Source organism: Pocillopora verrucosa, chromosome 10 (assembly GCF_036669915.1).
Source record: "Pocillopora verrucosa isolate sample1 chromosome 10, ASM3666991v2, whole genome shotgun sequence".
Taxonomy (NCBI): domain Eukaryota; kingdom Metazoa; phylum Cnidaria; class Anthozoa; order Scleractinia; family Pocilloporidae; genus Pocillopora; species Pocillopora verrucosa.
Window position 1 is genome coordinate 19,980,191 of NC_089321.1, and position 20,016 is coordinate 20,000,206.

Sequence of the window (20,016 nt, forward strand, 5' to 3'; positions counted from 1 at the left end):
AGCTTTGAAAAATTCACCATGTCGAGTTGGTAGATTATTGTAAGTCTACTAAGTCTGTGAGATGAACTCTTGACTTCTATTACTGTTTTGTATCTGATCTATCGCTAAAATTAATGTTTTCAACAGATTATTATTATTATTATTATTATTCTTGTACGAGAAGGGAGAAGGCAGCGAAAAGCTAAGCTTTGAATAGTAAGTAGTTTAAGCACCTCCTAAGAATAACTTCTCAGTCCACATTTACAGGACAACACCACAAAAGAAGCTTACGTGGCAACTTTCTTCGCCGCCCTATCAAATGAATCTCCTTCAGGCTCGGCCCAGATATCATTCTTATACCAAAATAATTAAAATCAGTGCCGACTTTTTATTAATCACTAGGTCAAAAATGGTTTCAGCCCATTGAAGTGGTCTCTGTAACTTATAGTAGCCCACTCGTTTCTTCATATACCTTGTTATTTAGGAAATTGATTCGCCCTACACAACCACATAGATATTTATAGTTACATGGCTTCTTATCCTAATTAAAAAACTATATTAGAAGAAAAGTATTAGCTATTGGTTTATTTGACATCTTACTTTGGTTTTATAGGCTTAATTTAAAGTCAGTTATTTGCATTTAGGTTTTTCGTTGTCAAGAATATTATTCCTTTTTAGGTTCGGATAGGAGGTTAAAAAAAAAACCGAAAATTAGAAGATATGTAGAGCGCGGTTGAGGACGGTTAATATTGCATTAAAAAAATTGATACACTACCTTTTGCTGAGCCTGTTAGAGGTTTTTGTTTTTGTTTTTTATTATTATTATTTCAAAGATTGAAAACACATCAGGAAGTTCTCATCTGTCTCTTTAAACACATTATTATATATAGAGAAGAAATATAGTGTCAATCATGATCGCATAATTATCAGATCTGGTAACTCTTCATGTCGAGATAACTTTGTTATCACCTGCCCCTTGGCACAAGGTGCCATTTCAAGCATGCATGGCCAGAATTACTATGGCATTTTACATCACAGCGTTACTTTTTCTCAGCGATTGACTAAACTCAAAGCGTGTGCAAGATTTGAACGGAGCCGAAAAGTTCCCAGTGAATTTGGTTGATGACACTTTTAGCATCTACAACCAGTTATTCTTGTTTAGTGGACGACTTCGCATAACAGCAACAAAGGAAGATAAAAGCACAGGAACCGATAAAAAAGAGGTGGAAAGATGAACCAAAGAAAACAGGGCGCTTAGGAAGTTTGTATCGAGAATGAGAACCAGGTCGTGCATCGACTAAAGGAGGGTAACTCCCCAAGTCAATTTGAAATTGGATAAGTTTAGTTACAGCCCCGAAGAACGTAATTGAACAACGTTAAATATTGACGGGAGTATGATGATGTCAATACAGGTCCTCCAGCATTGTCAATGCTTTATATGTTTGATGAAATCATAGGGAGATTTCAATTGAATTACCTAATTCCTATGTCGACCATAAGACAAGAACGAAACATTTCTACGTATCTAAAACAAACATAAGAAAAACTCAATTGCAATCATTACTCCGTAGCTCTTTTTGCTAAAGGAAAAATAGGCTGAGGCAAATTACCAAAGATGTACCCTTCTTGCAAAGATTTTTTTCCGTGGGTTCAAATAGTCCTTTTAAGAATCAGATTTTGCGCGCAATATACGAATCAACACTCCTAACAAAAAATATATTGTCACATAAACCAACGACAAGGACCTTTTTTCAGTCTTTCTGCCATATTCTCCTTCTTTGCTGGATGGCTGGATGCACGAGCTGGGTTCTTCCTGTACAAGGTGTAAGAACGTGTTTTCTCATTTCTTTTTGCCTCCAGCGGTAGATCAATGGATTTACATACGAGTTTAGCGTGCTAATTTAGTATTATCAACTGAGTTGGCCACCGAAAAGAGTTCAAAAGCTGACTTTTTGGGCGTTAGCCCTTTGTCAGAGCTATTGGAGGAATTCGGGGTTGTGTGTGGGTGGCATGGCAAAGAATTGCCACATTGGTCCGTTGATGGGGCAAAAGCTACAACGGCCTGTAGCTAAAATGATGAGACACAAAGAAACTTGAGGAAGGCAGACAATAACAGCACCAACTGCAAACACAGTTGTCATAATCGCCTCGTCTTCTTTGGTAAATCTTTCCACCTCCTCTTGTTGTACTTTTATCCTCCTTTGATGTCGACACGTTTAATGATATCAAATCACATATGCGATGGCAGCGAAAACGATTCACAAAATAGCGACAAGGCTTGCTTTAGAATAAAATATTAGATACATCTCTAAGGCCTCAAACATTCTACACACGAAGGCAATGATCCAAACTGCAATCAGTGCTATCGTTATTTTCTTATCAGTGACACTGTTTGGGTAGTGCGACGTATTTTTGATGGCGATAAACCTCTCAAAAGTAATCAACATTGGATGAAGGCATGAAGCGTCCAGAGTAGAGAAATGAAATTCATGAAATTGAAATGCAAATTTTCAGCTGTTTCACTGGTACTGAGACCTAACAGTTGGAATATCCCCAAAAGGATGTATGATGGCTGGCCACGAAGACCAGTTAATGTGTCAGGCACCACTAAACAGGCCAGCAAGATGTATTTGTTGGTCTTGTTTTCACGGCAATTAGCACCAGCACCTTAAGAGGAACTGTGAATTGGCAAGTGTTGCTGTCAATGATGATAGTGATAATGTAACTAACCTCTTGTGGGACATTTACTCTGTCACCTTCGTTGCTTACCATCTTTAGAGTTTTTAAAAGAAAAGCACAGAAACGTGATTTGCTGAGTTAGATTCCTTATAGAGATCAATTGAACCTTATGGATCAATATGTTTGGATTTAAGATTTTTTTTGAGTACTTTGATCAACTTGAGAATTTCTCCTACATGAATTGTAGTAATTACCATTTCTTCAATTGATACGGTTGTTAATTTGATTGGTTAGGGTGAATTTAAAGCATAATGAGGATAACTCAATCTCATATATCGATTCTTCAAATTTTTGTCTTTTTTGAGCAACTCGATGACGGACTCTTCCATATGAACTCAGAGGTTCTCTATTGTGAGTTCGATGAAGGACTTAAACCACCCTCTTCATCCTCTTCTACCAACACGCCTAGACGATATCTGTCCCTACACCCTAAGGCGCAAATCAGGCCAGCTGTACTTTTACAAAAACGTTACTACTTGTAGAACGAAGCGCACCGAAGACCTTTTCACTTTTAATTATTTTTAGCAAATGTGATGCATGTCCTGGTGTGGTGCACATAATTGGTACTTAATATACACAGAAATGTACATAGTTGATTTTATTAACTTTTCATTGCATTACAACTCGTTAATTTATTAAGTTACTGCAAGAGAGTTTAATAAACTGTTATTATTATATAAAATATGGGCCAAGAGGTCATTGTAAGTTGATGCTGAAACTGCTTACTGTTTAATAACTAGATTTCCTCTGCCTTTTTCTCCCTTCGTTTTTAAATATAAGCACTTTTATTTTAGCGGTTGATCAAAGTCAAAATCAGTAGTAAATATTAGATAAAAATCAATGGGATCTCATTGACTTGTAATAAGCTTCCCACTCGACACGGAAAACTTCTCTTAGGCGAGGTTAACAAACGCTTCAAACATAACCAGTACAGAGGGCAACATAGCAAATAATCCTGTTCTGGTGAATTATGTCATTGGTACCATAATCTACACTGTCAGTTGTCCCTTTACAGCTCTACTCAACGTGCTGATGATAATGGCCGTAAAGAGAAGACCACGAGCCTCAACCAACAGCAACCTCTTGCTGGCCTGTTTCCTTGGCCAGCCATCGTACATACTGCGGAGACTGTTCCTATTATTTGATCTCAGAAGCAGTGTCATAGTTCAAAATGTCCATTGTACTTTTATTGCAGTATTAATTATGGCTTCATCCCTTTATTTGATTTTGGTTGCTTTCGAGAGTCTCATGGCGATCAAATTGACTTTATGCCACTAGGACGTGTAACTAATAATAACATGAAGATAGAACTTTTGTAGTTGTAGCCCTCTTGTGCCGGGTTTACAGCGTGTTTTAGTGCATTTAGTACTGCTTCCATAGATGGCAGGCCTTGCCACTTTTTCATGTGTCGTTTTCGTTGTCTTCACTATTCTATTCTTTGTATCATGAAACGCGTCGACACCAAAGGAAGATAACAGTGGAGCAACTTCCCTAAGAGGAAATGGAAATATTAACCGAAGAGAACAAGTCGCTTAAGGCAACTGTGTTTGTAGTTGGTGTTTTTTTTTTGTCTGCCTACTCCTCTTTATGGTCGTTTTAACTACAGGCCTTTCTAATATTTGTCGTATCAACGAAGTACTGGACGCAAACATTTGCTATGTTCAACTGCTTTTTGATCCACTGTTTTAATGCTGGAGACAAAAAGAAACGAGGAAGCTTGTATTTAGAATAAGAACCCAAGTCGTGCATCCAGCCATCATGTGAAAGAGATAAATAAGGAGGAGAGGTGGAAAGCCTCGATGATTATTCATGTACACTCTGCTGACCCGTGTCCTTGCACTCAGTCAACGAAATTCTCTTTAACTACAGTTGTATATATTTCGTGCTATGTTCAGGAAAGTTTGATTTGAAAGTTTGCATACACAATCTCATTTTTAAAGCGTAGTTGAAGAGAAGCTAATATTCACTCCAGGAGTGGAATTTATTTAGTTTACTCTCTGCAGTTCTGGGTTTGCATTGCATGAGGATTCTCCCTTTTTTATTCCGCTGTTTCGTTTGTTTGAATCACATCAAAGGGAATTTACTAGTTACCATTGATCAGCATTTTCTGGCTAGAGGAAATTGCCTAATCTTGACTTTATGTGTGCAGACGTTGGCAATTCTCGAAGCATAAGAGATGTCTATATCTTGGAGAGGCTGATGAACTGATTTTCAAAGTCTTATTTAACATATGTTTTCTCTCATTTCAATTTCTGATTTCATTTGCCCTTTTTTTCAGAAAAATTATCAGAATACGGATCTTAGAGGCGAACTTAATATCTTTTTTAAGGGCTACTATCTTGTTCAAGGGCTGCTTTCGGGTTCATAAAAAGTATCATTAATAAATTGAAAAGAGAATCATTAACCCTTTGAACAATTGAACTCATTTCTTGAGATAACTTTCCCCTTAACTGATATATTTATTGATATATTGCTAATAATTTCGCGGTAATGCCTGATATAAATAAGTACGGCTGACATGGGGTTTCCGCCTCTCAGGTATTGAGGCGATGTTTAAATATACCTCTTAGGAATGCGAAGAAAATAACGTGACTTCCCTGGTAACTTTAAGCTATAACTTCAAGTTAAGACTTCAGAACTAAGTTTGAAAATAAACTCTCAGCCTTCAGAGGTTTCGTGTCACAAGTTACTGATACGATTATGATATAGAGCAATAACTAAGGAGTTTGTTTATCGAGTGAGTTTAAAGTTTACATAAACAGGTTTTTTTCTAGTTTTTCTGTCATATTGCCCTACTTCATTATTCTAAGTACGAACTTTCTCATTTCGTTTTGTCTCCAGCAGTAGATCAATGGATTAACAAACGAGTTTAACATGCTGCAAGTTTTCCAAATTGGTTCATCGATGGGGCAGGTATCAAAGAGGTCTGTAGCCGTACCGATGAGACAGAAACCAAGCGGAAGAAGGCTCACAATGATAGCACCAACTACAAACACTGTTGTCTTAAGTGCTTTGTTCTCTTTGATAGATCTTTCCACTTCTTCTTGGGGCAGTTGCTGTGCTTTTATCTTCCTTCGATGACGGCAGGTTTCATGATACAAAATCACATATGCGAAGGCAACGAGCACGATACATGAAATCGTGATGAGGCTTGAGATATAAAGCATAGCCAGGTACATTTTTAACGCAACTAAAGTACCACACACGAAACCAATGATCCAAATTGCTAACACCGCTATTTTCAGTTTGTTATTAGTTACAACGTTTGAATAGTGCATCGCATATTTGATCGCTATGAGCCTCTCGAAAGTAACCAACATCAGATGAAGGTTTGAAGCAGACGAAAGTGTAGACATAACACTGACGTTAAATTGTTTAAGTATTTCACTGCCACCGAGGCCAAATATTAGGAATATCCTCCAAAGGACATATGACGGTTGACCAAAGAGACCAGTAAATGCGTCAGTCACCGCTAAACAGGCCAGCAAGATGTTGCTGTTAGTTCGGAGTCGTCGTCTTTTTTTGACGGCTATAATTACGAGCACGTTAAGCAGAACTGTGAAAGGACAGGTGATGCTGTTAATGATAACACTGATCATGAAGTTAACCTCCAGAGGCACAATTACTGTGTCACCTTCTATGCTGGTCATAGTTATAGCGTTCGCAAATGAAGCTCGAAGAAGTTTGAAGTGTTTAGTTTAATACGTTATTGATATCGACCACTCAGTTTGTATCAGTTAGAATTTTAAATGTTTTTCGGAGGCTTTGATCCATTAGCCCCATTTTAGTGTGCATGTGGTTTAACTTGATATTTTCTCACGTATTTCAATTTCTAATTGTATGATTAATTCAGCTCTAAGTTTCTTGTTTCAGATATGTATACCTACACATCTACACAATAAGATTTAACAACTTATTTTTATTTAAGTTTACAGACGAATTTCAGTTTTTCCGTTGTTGAAATATAAAATACATTCTGAAGGTCAGTTTCGAAGTCTGAATTTCCATTCTGCTAATTTTAAGTTATTGAAAGTATTTTCCTTTGCATCCCCATGCAATGTGTCATAATCATTTCGTTTGAAAATTCAAAATCTATTGGGAATGGCTATAAATCCAACAGTAATGAGTCAGTTTCATGGCATCAACCCAGCCAAAATCGAATGTAGTTGAATTCGCCGTCACAAAACCCGACGCACGGATCTCCCATGTCTGCTGTATTACAATTAATGGCATGCATACCTGATAAACAATCATACATTTTCGAAAATTTTATCAGCAATATTTCAATAATGAACTCTTGAATTCTATTGCTGTTTTGTATCTGATCTATCGCTAAAATTAATGTTTTCAACAGATTAATATTATTGCACGAAAAGGGAAAAGGCAGCGAAAAGCTAAGCTTTGAATAGTAAGTAGTTTAAGCACCTCCTAAGAATAACTTCTCAGTCCACATTTACAGGACAACACCACAAAAGAAGCTTACGTGGCAACTTTCTTCGCCGCCTTATCAAATGAGTCTCCCTAAAGCTCGGCCCAATTATTATTCTTAATCCAAAATAATTTAAATCACTTTAGACTTTTCATTAATCACCGAGTCAAAAATGGTTTCAGCCCATTTAAGTGGTCTCTGTAACTTGCTCTTTAGGAAATACCTCTCACATACCTTGCTCTTTAGGAAATTGATTCGCCTTACACGACCATATCGATAGTAATGGTTACATGGCTTCTTATTCTAATTTAAAACTATATTAAAAGAAAAATATTAGCAATTAATTTATTTGACATCTTTCTTTGGTTTTCTGGGCTTAATTTAAAGTCAGTTATTTGCATATCTGTCTTTCATTGTCAAAAATATCATTTGTGAGTTTAAGCTCTTCTTTTAGTTCGTTCACGAAGATTTTCATCAAAAATATCAATTTACTTGACACTCTTCCCATCTTCGATGTCATGGTTTTATTATTTGTATGACGTTCATGAGCCAAACGCCTGTTTCTTCCACGATACATTTCATAAAACAGGACAAGAGATTGAAAAAACAAAAATAAGAATACATATTGAGCGCGCTTGAGGACGGTTGTTATTGCATCAAAAAATCGATATACTACCTTTTACAGAGCCTGTCAGAGGTTTTTGTTGTTGGTTTTTGTTTATCATTATTTCAAAGATTGAAAACACATCAGGAACTTCCAATCTGTATCTTGAAACACATTATGAAGTATAGAAAAGAAATATAGTGTCAATCATGATCGCATAATTATCAGATCTGGTAACTCTTCATGTCGAGATAACTTTGTTATCACCTGCCCTTTCGCACAAGATGCCATTTCAAGCATGCATGGCCCGAATCATTGTGGCATTTTACATTACAGTTTTACTTTTTCTCAGCGATTGACTGAACACAAAGCGCGCGCAAGATTTGAACGGAGCTGAAAGGTTCCAAATGAATTTGGTTGATGACACTTTTAGCATCCACAACCAGTTGTTCTTGTTCAATGGACGACTTCGCATAACAGCAACAAAGGAAGATAAAAGCACAGGAACCGACCAAAAAGAAGTGGAAAGATGAAACAAAGAAAACAGGGCGCTTAAGACATATGCAATTTTCCCAAACACGGAAGAAGTGTGGAAAAAAACGGCAATTTTAAAACTCGCTTGTTAACCCATTAATTCACTTCTGGAGTAATAATATTAAAGGGGGTAAGTTTCTAAAGAAACTGTGGTTCTGCGTCGGTGGAAGAGTATAGCAGGTAATTTAGTGTTAACAACTGAGTTGAAAACGTAAATTGGCCACCGTAAAGGGTAAAAAAGCTGACGTTTCGAGCGTTAGCCCTTCGTCATGGTGATTGGAGGAATTGTGAGTTGTGGGTGAGTTTATATGCTGAAAGTGGAGCTACGCTATTGGTAGGAATATGGTGAAGAGAAAACAGGAATAAATTAGTTGAATGAAAAGCGCTCGCTGATTCCGTGGGGATTAAGGGTGCCGATTTGGAAGATAAATTTTTGTTCTAGTGTTTTGCGGCTTTCCGAACTGCCTAGATGTAAGGAAAGGCCCCAAACTGCCATATGCTGTTTTGAATGGTTGGGGAGATTAAAGCGTCTTGCGACTGGTTTGGATGCGTCTTTGTCATTTCTTTTTACGTCGCGAAAGTGTTCTCGGAATCGGTCACCTAGTCGTCTTCCTGTTTCGCCAATGTATAACTTATAACAATAAGTGTATGTTATGCATTAAATAACATTAGTGGAGGTACACGTAAAGTGATCAGTGATCCTAATAGATCTCTTGGGTACCGATAATTTCTCTACGTTGTAAATGAAAGGACAAGTTTTGCAACGTGAGCGAGCGCATTTGAAAGTTCCAGATTGGTCATTGGTTTGGAATGAACTTCTGACCAAAAAGTTGCTTATGTTTTTGTCACGTTTGAATGAAATAAGTGGGAGTTGCGAAAAGATAGTGCCAATCTCTGAATAGTTTTGGAGTAATTTAAAGTTTTTAAAAATAATAGATTCAACCGCGTGGTTGTGGGGGTGAAATGTAAGAGTGAATGGAATGCGGTCAGTGTTTTCCTTAACAGCCGTTTCTAGTGCTGACTGTCGATTAATTTGTTGGGCACGGTGGTGGCCCGCTTGGACGACAGAAACATGATAGCCACGTTTATCAAAAAACTGGCACATTGCCTCTGAGTTTTCGGAAAAATCAGAGTCGTCACTACATAAACGACGAAGTCTGAGAAATTGTGAAATTTATATGCTTGATGAAATCATAGGGAGATTTCAATTCAATGTTGCAAATGCTTTTCGAATAGTTTTCTCGTGCCTGCTTTAAAACTACAGCTCGCAGGCTAAAAAAAATACCTAAAGTTCGCCTCTTAAAACGCAATACTGACTTTGTAATTTGCTCAAAATAAAATTATACGTGCGCATGCTGAATATGCTACGTAGCATGAGCGATTACGTGCGATCTTTTAATAAAAGAAAGTGAACATTTTTTATTAAATTTTAAATTTTAAGTTTAAGCTCCCCCTAACTACGGCTGGGACACAATGAAAGCATTATTTAACATAGTCCGGCGATGCGAAATCAAACCAAAATTGCCACACCGAAGCACATTGAAGATTTCCAACTTTCAAGAAGCCTACTTACTGCCGCTTCAATAGGATTTGATTAAAATGACTTGAGGAAAGAAAAGATTTCGGCTCCACTACGCAGTACACATGAATTAGAGAAACCATCAGGTTCATTAAGGCTGTTCGGCCGAGCACCGCACATGTAACAATACGTTATACAACAACCTCTATTACATTCAAACATGAGGTGGAAAAACTAGAACAGAGCTGAGCGACAGTTAACACAGTATACTGTCAGAACAGAGGCCAGAAAAAAACCCCGATAAGGAAAAAAAAAATTCGGCAGGACATCTGGGTAGGATCCATGGCTCATGATCTGAAAAGCCCATCCTACGAAGGCTACACGGCTGGAAGGTCTTTGCCCTTATTTACTAAACATGTAATCCGACAAAGCACGGAAAACTCTAAATAATTTTAGGAAACGCAAACAAGCCAAGAAACCCTTGTGAAACTCGAACTGTCAGCGGTGACTGATACATTAACTTGTCTTCTTTGCCAGCACTCGTATATCCTGGATATTCCAATCCTTGGGTCGTATTATCTTGAGCCACGTCAGAGCCAAATGTTCTCCTCGACATTAATTCTGAGGTCCAAAACAAAGCAAAAAATGAGTATTTAACAAAAAAGACACTGCTGATTGATCAGGAAGTTGATATTTTCTTTGAAGAGAAAACAAACCAAAGAAAAAACGCCAGGCCAAAATTCCTCCCCTTAAACTGGATAGCTACCTTTGTCGTTTCATTATAGAGATTCGTGTTATTCGAGGAAATAGAGGTGACTCGGAGGATATTCCATGACATATCACTCGAAAGAGTTGCATTACAATTGTGTTGGCCTGTCACGTTCCCAAGAAGAAATCAATCAGTTCCCCAAAACTTTTAATACTTTTCTGATGGCTCGCACTAGCCAGCTAGCAATTATGGCATGAATTGGTTTCTCTTTAAAGATTTGGGACCTTTTCGGACTATAAGGAGAGAGAGGGGAAGAAATCTAACCAAAGATTTTAGAGAGCCCTTTCTGCTTCAAATCTGAATAAATCAAGTAAATAATCAGGCAGATTAGATTTCCATGTGGTTCTCCTATTTGTCAAAGGAACAAAGCAAAAAGTAATGCTAATTTTTATATCATCGCCTCTGTTCCGGCCTGATTTTCTCATTGACACTCTAATGAAACGAAAGCGAATATGATTTAACCTGCTTCCTCAGATATATCTGTATATCTATCTATATATATATCTGTATGAATCCTCTTTAGGAGCGAGGGAAGCATAGAAAAAGACAGAAAAAGACACAAATACGTGTTTTTACAGGCTAAATTATCTTGCATGTAAACGCGGTATGAAATTCATTTCGTTCCGGAACGAAACTCGTTTTGGAATTATGTAAAAGGTACCTCAGGGACGGAACATTAGATTTTTGAGGTGGGGGCGACTGGGGCAAATCACTTTTTTTTTCAATGGGGGTTTTTAAGGTTTTTAGATGCTAACGGTGTCTCAAACTTAAGTGGACTACCTGAGACCAAGCTGGTACGTTTTAGGGTGTTTTTCGCTCGATAAAATACCTAAAAGAAGCATTACTAGGACGATTTTAATGATCTGACTTGAGCCTATAGAGCACATCGATCAAGGAGTTTTTATTTTTGGCATTTTTCAATTTTTTGCTTTTGAATTGGTACTTTTTAGGGGTAGTCATCAATTGTTGCCACTCCCAAACAGAGAAGACTCAGGTACCTTTTTATAATTTTATAGTGCTCGTTTTCGAAATTCCCGGCGCGCGCCCCCGCCTTCTTATGTGAAGGTGTCCCCCGGGGGGTGATGATGCGTGCAGCACACTTGAAATTTAGCAAGGACAAATTTTGATGTGAGGCACCCTTTATCACCGTGGGCATAATTACGAGTACCGCCAGCGGGCGGGAAGCCAACAAAGTGTTCAGGCATTAGTATAGGGAAAATTCCAGCTCTGTCTGGACTTCTGGTAGCGTATTGACCAATTCCCAATCAAGAGTTAAGTCTGGCGGAACGCGTAATTTTGCTCACGGTGGTAAGTAGGCTAATTACCGGAGCCAGGCTCTATGAATTTTCCAGACATCTTGAGTACTACCTGTGATACACGCTTGCCAAATTCCCTTATCGGCTTTTGGAATCGGCCTAACCCTACCATTGCAAAGGCCGGACACCTCTTTAGGCATTCTACATCTACTATTGGAACCACGACTCCAACCAACATCTATGTGTGGGGCAAATTGTAAAATCATCGTTTCGAACATGCCGGCATGCGAAAAAATAGAATGAAGTGACTCGAAATGTCTTTTTTACAACTATGCAAAGGACCGACTTGAGATATGCAACTTCGGTCTTCTAGGTAACTTAACCCACATGTTCCACCAGCGAACGATTTAAATGAAAAGTAAATCTCCATGTTAGATTGTAAGATGAGACGCTTAAAAACAGATCAATTAGCTAAATCAGTATGTTGCTTGTCAATCAAATTGACTTTTGTAACCATTCTTTAACTTCCGCCGCCAAAGGGATCATTGACGGTCTGGACATTTTAGTTTTTTGAATGCAGTAATTCCTGAAAGGTTTTTCTAGATATCACGCAAAGAGGAAAAAAACCGTCTCTTGGTATTTCGAAGGTTGATTCATCTTTGAATTTATTTGTCACACTTGTCGTGCAACTGATTGAATAAGATGGAGAAGATATATAGTCTGGAACTCAATTCTGGGTAGAATGTGGTAGAGCATAACGTAATCATCGAAACAGCTCATTAAATCATAAATAAACAAGGTAAGAGCGTTGTGTTAAATTTTATTTTACTAATTGTAGTGATTTATGCCAGTAAACGGTGGCGACAAGGAGGCACACCATGTATATTTCATAGTCGCTAGAAATTAAATTTTGCCGGACTTTGAGTTCGTCTCAAGATAGAACAACACAAATACACAAGGACATTTTTTACAGTAACTTTTTATCCATCCTTTTGTAAAAGCTTGAAGCTCAGTAGATTCTGTCATATCGGTCATTGTTAAATGTGTCTTTGCTTTGATGTTACTTTTCGATATACAAACCAATGATGGAGAATTCTTAAGGGGTGCGAGACACTAACGTAACAATCCAATGAAAGAGAATTCTTAAGGTGCGCGAGACACTAACACAACAATCCAATGAAAGAGAATTCTTAAGGTGCGCGAGATACTAACGCAACAATCCAGTGAAAGAGAATTCTCAAGGTGCGCGAGATGCTAACGTAACAATCCGATGAAAGTGAATTATTAAGGTGCACCAGATAGTAACTTAACAATCCAATAAAAGAGAATTCTTAAAGCGCACGAGATACTCACGTAACAATCCAATGAAAGAGAATTCTGAAGATGCACGAGATACTGACTTTACAATCCAATGAGAGAGAATTCTTAGGGTGCACGAGATACTGACTTTACAATCCAATGAAAGAGAATTCTGAAGATGCACGAGATAGTAACTTAACAATCCAATAAAAGAGAATTCTTAAAGCGCACGAGATACTCACGTAACAATCCAATGAAAGAGAATTCTGAAGATGCACGAGATACTGACTTTACAATCCAATGAGAGAGAATTCTTAGGGTGCACGAGATACTGACTTTACAATCCAATGAGAGAGAATTCTGAAGATGCACGAGATAGTAACTTAACAATCCAATAAAAGAGAATTCTTAAAGCGCACGAGATACACACGTAACAATCCAATGAAAGAGAATTCTTAGGATGCACGAGATAGTAACTTAACAATCCAATGAAAGAGAATTCTTAGGGTGCACGAGATACTGACTTTACAATCCAATGAAAGAGAATTCTTAGGATGCACGAGATACTGACTTTACAATCCAATGAGAGAGAATTCTTAAGATGCACGAGATACTAACTTAACAATCCAATAAAAGAGAATTCTTAAAGCGCACGAGATACTCACGTAACAATCCAATGAAAGTGAATTATTAAGATGCACGAGATAGTAACTTAACAATCCAATGAAAGAGAATTCTTAGGGTGCACGAGATACTGACTTTACAATCCAATGAAAGAGAATTCTTAAGATGCACGAGATAGTAACTTAACAATCCAATGAAAGAGAATTCTTAGGGTGCACGAGATACTGACTTAACAATCCAATGAAAGAGAATTCTTAAGATGCACGAGATAGTAACTTAACAATCCAATGAAAGAGAATTCTTAGGGTGCACGAGATACTGACTTTACAATCCAATGAAAGAGAATTCTTAAGATGCACGAGATAGTAACTTAACAATCCAATGAAAGAGAATTCTTAGGGTGCACGAGATACTGACTTTACAATCCAATGAAAGAGAATTCTTAAGATGCACGAGATACTAACTTAACAATCCAATGAAAGAGAATTCTTAGGGTGCACGAGATACTGACGTTACAACCCAATGTAAGAGAATTCTTAAAGTGAGCTAGCTACTAACATAACAGTCAAATGGAGGTGGTTTATTTATTAAATGTCTTAGGATAGAGGGAAAGGAGAGCCTATTAATCATTAGCGTTTCTGTTGTCTGGTCAATTTTTGAGTGTATTTATTTTATTTTCTCTAGTTCTTTTAATTATGTTGTTTATTTCATTTTTTCTCTGCGTGTATTATTTATGTCAATATCTTGTGCTTAACTACTACTTTAAGTTTCATATTTGTCAGAGAAAAGTGATGTTAAAAAAGCAATGAATTAAAATTGAAAAAGTGAAGGGATGACAGATATTTTAAACAATGCATTTCACTCTCTTATTTTCTCTTACTATCAAATCTTACTATCATGAAGCACCTTCCCTCATCAGATCAAGTCCTCGGGCGATAAATCTTGCAAATGTTTCCCGCCAGATAACCTAAATAAAGCTATCTTAATTTTTTTTTTTGCACCGCGGTAATTATTTCTGTCGTAATTGGAGAGACATTTTCCTCATATTTTTCACCGAGCCATTCAAAAAGTAACCTAATTATTAACGTCGGCCGTTCAGTCGCTATCACCACGGCAAGGTATCACCATTTCCCGTAATGATGTCACTCACGGTTAGATGTTACTTTGGAAAATAACACGCCTTTTTTTTCTGTCTTGACTTAATTGATGTACATAAGCTGCCCAACGCGAAAGAAGGAGGTAGTGTTTTTTGCGATAAACTGAATTACCTTTAGACTCTTTATGACACTCTAAGTGGTGAAGGAGAGAAATTTACAGTGACCTAAGAAGACAAAACTTCTGAAAAACCAGAAAGAAAGCGAAAAGGGTTGCTTACGATTTTCTTATTGCCTTTTTTTAACGTTTTTTTATTTTAATATTTTGGTCTTATTCTGGTCTCATTTTTCTCTATAAAAATATGCTAGAACAAGTCTTTATAAGAGCAGGATTTGTTTTGATTTCCTGATCGGAATTAAGCCAAAAAACAATGCGTCTTCATGCATCCTTGAAAATGGCACGAGTCAAGGAGCGATAACTGCCTCGGCCTGTATTCCAATAATTTGTTCTCTATTTTATTCCACAGCGCTAAGGAGAAAAGTCGAAAAAAAATGAAGAACTGCTAATGAAAAGTCTGTTTAGAGCCTCACTGCTTTTTGCGTATGCCTAATTTGGAGGAAGCCTGTTCTACTGTATTGAGAAAAAGCCCGAAGACAATAAGGATGTTTATTTAAGACTCTCTCGAGAGCTGCTAACAAACTTTACAAACAAGTTCAATGTTTCCAACGATTTTAAAAGTTTCATCCATAGAGCTTTCGAAGTGATCCATTTATTTAAAAGTTAATATTTCAACATCGAGTGACAACGAATGGTAAAACTTCCGCACAGCCCCATACTATTGTAAAACAAATCTGTTTTCTCAATGGCAATGTATTTTTTTGTCATTGTTTTCTCTATCCAAGAACTGAATGCATAATGTAGTATAGGGCTGTGCGGAAATTTTACCCAGCAGAGTTATCTTAATGCGCATTTTTAGAGCTAATAATATTATTTCGAGTGCAATTTAGATGTTTAATTGCTACATAACAAATTTAGAAAATTTAAAAGTTAATGTTTCAAAATAGTCGCTATCAAGTGATAACGAACTATTAAACTCCCAGAGCCCTGGTCTATTCGAAGGACTGTCCTTGTCGAAAGTAATGTTTAGCGATATAGCAGAGTTATCAGAATATGCATTTTTAGAGGAAATAATATTATTTCGAGTGCAATTTGGTGTCATAGAATTACACGAGTCCGTGAGGCAAGCGCAATTTGTAGTCTTATTATTCACACCAAATGACACAAGAGATCATGCTGTAACTAAAGAATTAAAAATCGCCGAGTGCATTGTCGAGTTATATAAACACGCGGGAAGTTTTAAGAACACGAGAGAGATGCGGAGAACCACGAGCCGAAGGCGAGTGCTTCTCGTACTTCTCGAGTGTTCTTAAAAATCCCCAAGTGCTTATATAACTCAACAATGCTTGAGGAACAAGTTTTTTATTTCTTTTATAAAATGTATCGTGAAATGCGCGCGCTCGTACCGATGACGTAGTTGTGTGCATTATATCTCAACAATGCACTCGTGTGACGTAAGGCGCGGTCTTTTATGGAGATATAATGAACTCGTTCTGACCAATCACGGCGCGCACATTTCTCTGAACATTTCATAATTGTTAATAATTTACAAGAAAAAAGCAGACGAAATATTCTTGACCATTTCACTTTGCCTGTTTCAGGTTATGGCCACATTACACCACTTGTCTACTTGGACAAATCGTCACTGTTTTATACACCTTTGTTGGTGTTTCTCTGACGATGCTAACTCTGAAAACAATGGGAAAAATGGTTTCCAAACTGGTTATGACTTTTATGACTTTGTTTTCGCAATCGAGGCGAAGTCGCTTAGCTGGACACGACCTCGAAACGTTAAGAAGAAGAGTGTTTTTTGTGACGTTTGCTCTCATGATTCTGACCGTTTGTCTTGGTGGATTAGAAGGAATGTACTTGGAAGGTTGGACTTTTGTAGAATGCTTTTACGCATGGTTCGTTACACTTTCCACTCTGGGCTACGGTGACTACGTTCCCGGATGGATTGTACTTTTACAAGTTCACGAATCTTCAAATCTAAAATCTCAGTTAGATCTTGTTTTGATCATCTTTATTTCAGCCCTCCCAAGCATGGAAGCCCTGTGTGTGGTTGCTGATTTTCTAAACTAGGAACAAAATTAGAGAAAAAATTCATTTTGGAAAATAAAACACAACATACACAGAACAACAACAACAACATTACAAATGTCAAATAATTTTGCTTGTTTTTTTATGAACAGGAGTCTGGGCGTTTTCGTCGCAAATCACGTGGGCCTGGAATGCGAATCAAGGAATGATCCTCATTGTGAACTCAGAGTTGTTTGTGAACCTTTTGCAATGTCTGCAGTATCCATTGCTGTTAAAAAGAACAATCCTTTGTTTTCATAAAGTATCAGAGGCTCTTCAAATGATTAAAGCTAAGGGACTGACGGACTTTATCCAAGAATTCTGGGTGTCAAAATACAAATGCCCGAGAGAAACTCTTCCAGCCCAACTTTAGGTAGAAGACCTGAGTGGATTCTTTTTGCAACTCACCATTGCAATGATCGGGTGCATACTGGATAAGTTGTGTCACAGTATTTTTCTACAAATGAAAGAAAAGTGGACTAGAAAAAATAATGAGGATGTAGATGAACAGGATGCGAGGGAGGAATTTGCTCAGACAGAAACGCTTGTGTGAGACAAGATTGTTTCCTGAGAATGTAGTGGAGAAGTCTTAAAGAGCTTCAAGATAGACGGAAAAGTCCATTTTCGGTCACAAAGTGTATATCACTGGGCGAGAGGTGGTTTTCGTGCAACCTGATTGGCTGACAATGATTGACAAGTTCTTTTCAAAGCTAAGCAGCTGAAGAGACAAAATCGCCCGTCGAGAGTTTAGTTTCAGAACATGTCTTTGGTATATTGACAGAAATACAGTTAATTTTTTGGTACTTGTGTGGTATATACGAAAACAATTATTTACCTCAGAGTCGTAAAAAGTGGTGGATCTTTACCTCACCTCTGCGGTAAAAGAAGTAACATGGACATTCAAGGATAGTTATCTTAATTCAGTGAAGTTGTCATTAGTAGAACTACACAACAGGAATTGAGTAATATCAAAACTAATACGGAATGTTTTTTAATCTTTCTGAAAAAACTGCAATCTGGTAATGTTTCAGACCTCGCTCAGTTCAACAATGAAATTTGCAGGGAAGTGATTTAATCCCTTTTTCTGAAATGTGAGACAAACGCATTTGAATTGATTCAACGCATTTTCCGTTCGAGTTGTCTCGTATCGGGTCGGCGAGGCAAGGTGTTTACATGAGGAAAAGTTGCCCGCCTCACCCCCCTAGTTGTCTCGCGTACCTGAGAAGAGTTCATGTAAACGGTTGGCTGAATTTTCTAAAAGAAATAAGTGAATAGTTAGCTCGCCCAGGGTAACTCGGGGGGGGGGGGGAAGGATTGTCTGTGGTACCCGGGACCATGTAAATGAGGTCTTATTATGTAATAGGCAGCTTGCATCTTCAAAGACACAAACATTCTATAGAACTCGTCCTTTATATGAACTCTGCGTCACTGAGATCGTTAAGCTCGCCAGCTGCCGGCCAAAAATAAAGTGTCAGAAGAAAGTTTATAACTTCCGAGCTTTGTGTCATGATCAGCAACAAATTCAGACCAAATTTCCATAAACGGAAACCTCACCAAAGAATAGACAAAAGCTATTGGAATGGGACGTGGGATAAAATAGAACGGAACAATGTAAATCTGTTGATTAAATTATTTTGGTGAAACCTCTATAGCTACCGGGTAAAAATTGTGTGAAACTTTTGTGAGATAAATGCTCCCAAAGCTTAGTGAATGTGGAAGTTCATTACCCACCCATTGATTGAGCGAGATTTTATTGAAAACTCCACGTCGCGCGGAACGAATTCATTGGTCAGTTATCACGTAATGATCCCCATCTGCGTCAATATTTTTAGCTATGAGCAGTAAACAAATCATACACCAATGAATGTTTTGTGCCGTACAAAAGCCATATTTGCTGATTTTAGCAAATCTCCAAGAAATAAACTCTACGATTTTCCCATCAACATTTCGCCTACACGCATCTCTCTCAACGTGAAATTTTCCATTCCTTAAAAAAAAAATCTCGAAAGTTGTTCACATTTCTTAGCTTCCTTAATCAATCATCGTGTATAACGAGCTATTACATATATAGGTTTATTTACATACATAGGTTTATTTGCCCGCTTAGAGCCAGAATTGCGTGACAGGTTGGATAAAAGATTGAAACTAAACTTGCTGGAAAAAAAAGAAACTTTTAAAACTCTTCTTCTATAATTTTTAAGCTTTTCAGTGATAGATAATTTTCCATGGTTTCTTTGAAAGAAGGGTGCGTAAAACGAGTTTTCCAAATGTTTTTCCCAAATTTTTCCTTGTTTCCTTATATTTCGATGTTTACTGCGCATTTTGTTGCATATTTGTCGTCTTTACTTGAACTCCCTCGAAGAGGCCATACAGCTCATGATCACCAAGGCAGGCATAGCGCTAGTTCCTCTTTTTCCTCCTTCTTGTTCCTCACTGGGAAAGGGGGATAGCCTAACCCCAGATCAAAACTTGGCAAATTTTTCTCCAATTCCGATATTTATTATTTGCACTTGAAATTACTTTGCGAGTATCGGGAAAACTTTGAGTTTGAAATGTTTTCAAATTGCGCCGGCAAAAATTAAAAGTATGACGTCCAAACAAGCTGTGTTTACATACTCTCATTTAAACTAGCTAGTTGACCTATAAGAGCGTGCGAACTTTCTCCATTATTTTATAAACATCAATAGTTATAAAAGTGTGACTTGCCAAACCCAAATACAGTCACTTGGTTTTTTTTAGTAGTTTTGTCTTCAATCATGCAAATCACACCCGCTAGAAAATGAAAAGTTCACGAAGGCAATGAGTCGATTATCACGCAAAGATAGTTTAGTGTTAAAAAAGAGAAACTTAGGTTGTACTGTAATCGATCTTGTGATGAAAATAAAACCTTTCAAAGGGGTAAACTCTAAAGCCTGACATTTCTTATTAAAAAAAGAGTGACACTTTTCATTTTTCATGTTCCATTACATCATT

The 20,016-nt window shown here is 37.5% G+C and overlaps 1 protein-coding gene across 1 annotated transcript; it reads right to left on the bottom strand.

The window, feature by feature from the left end:
• Nucleotides 1-5,510: 5,510 nt before the first annotated feature.
• Nucleotides 5,511-6,368, bottom strand: LOC136283758 (melanocyte-stimulating hormone receptor-like). The gene has a single exon (XM_066172955.1). The coding sequence runs from the start codon at nt 6,366-6,368 to the stop codon at nt 5,511-5,513; it is 858 nt and encodes a 285-aa protein (XP_066029052.1).
• Nucleotides 6,369-20,016: the final 13,648 nt, after the last annotated feature.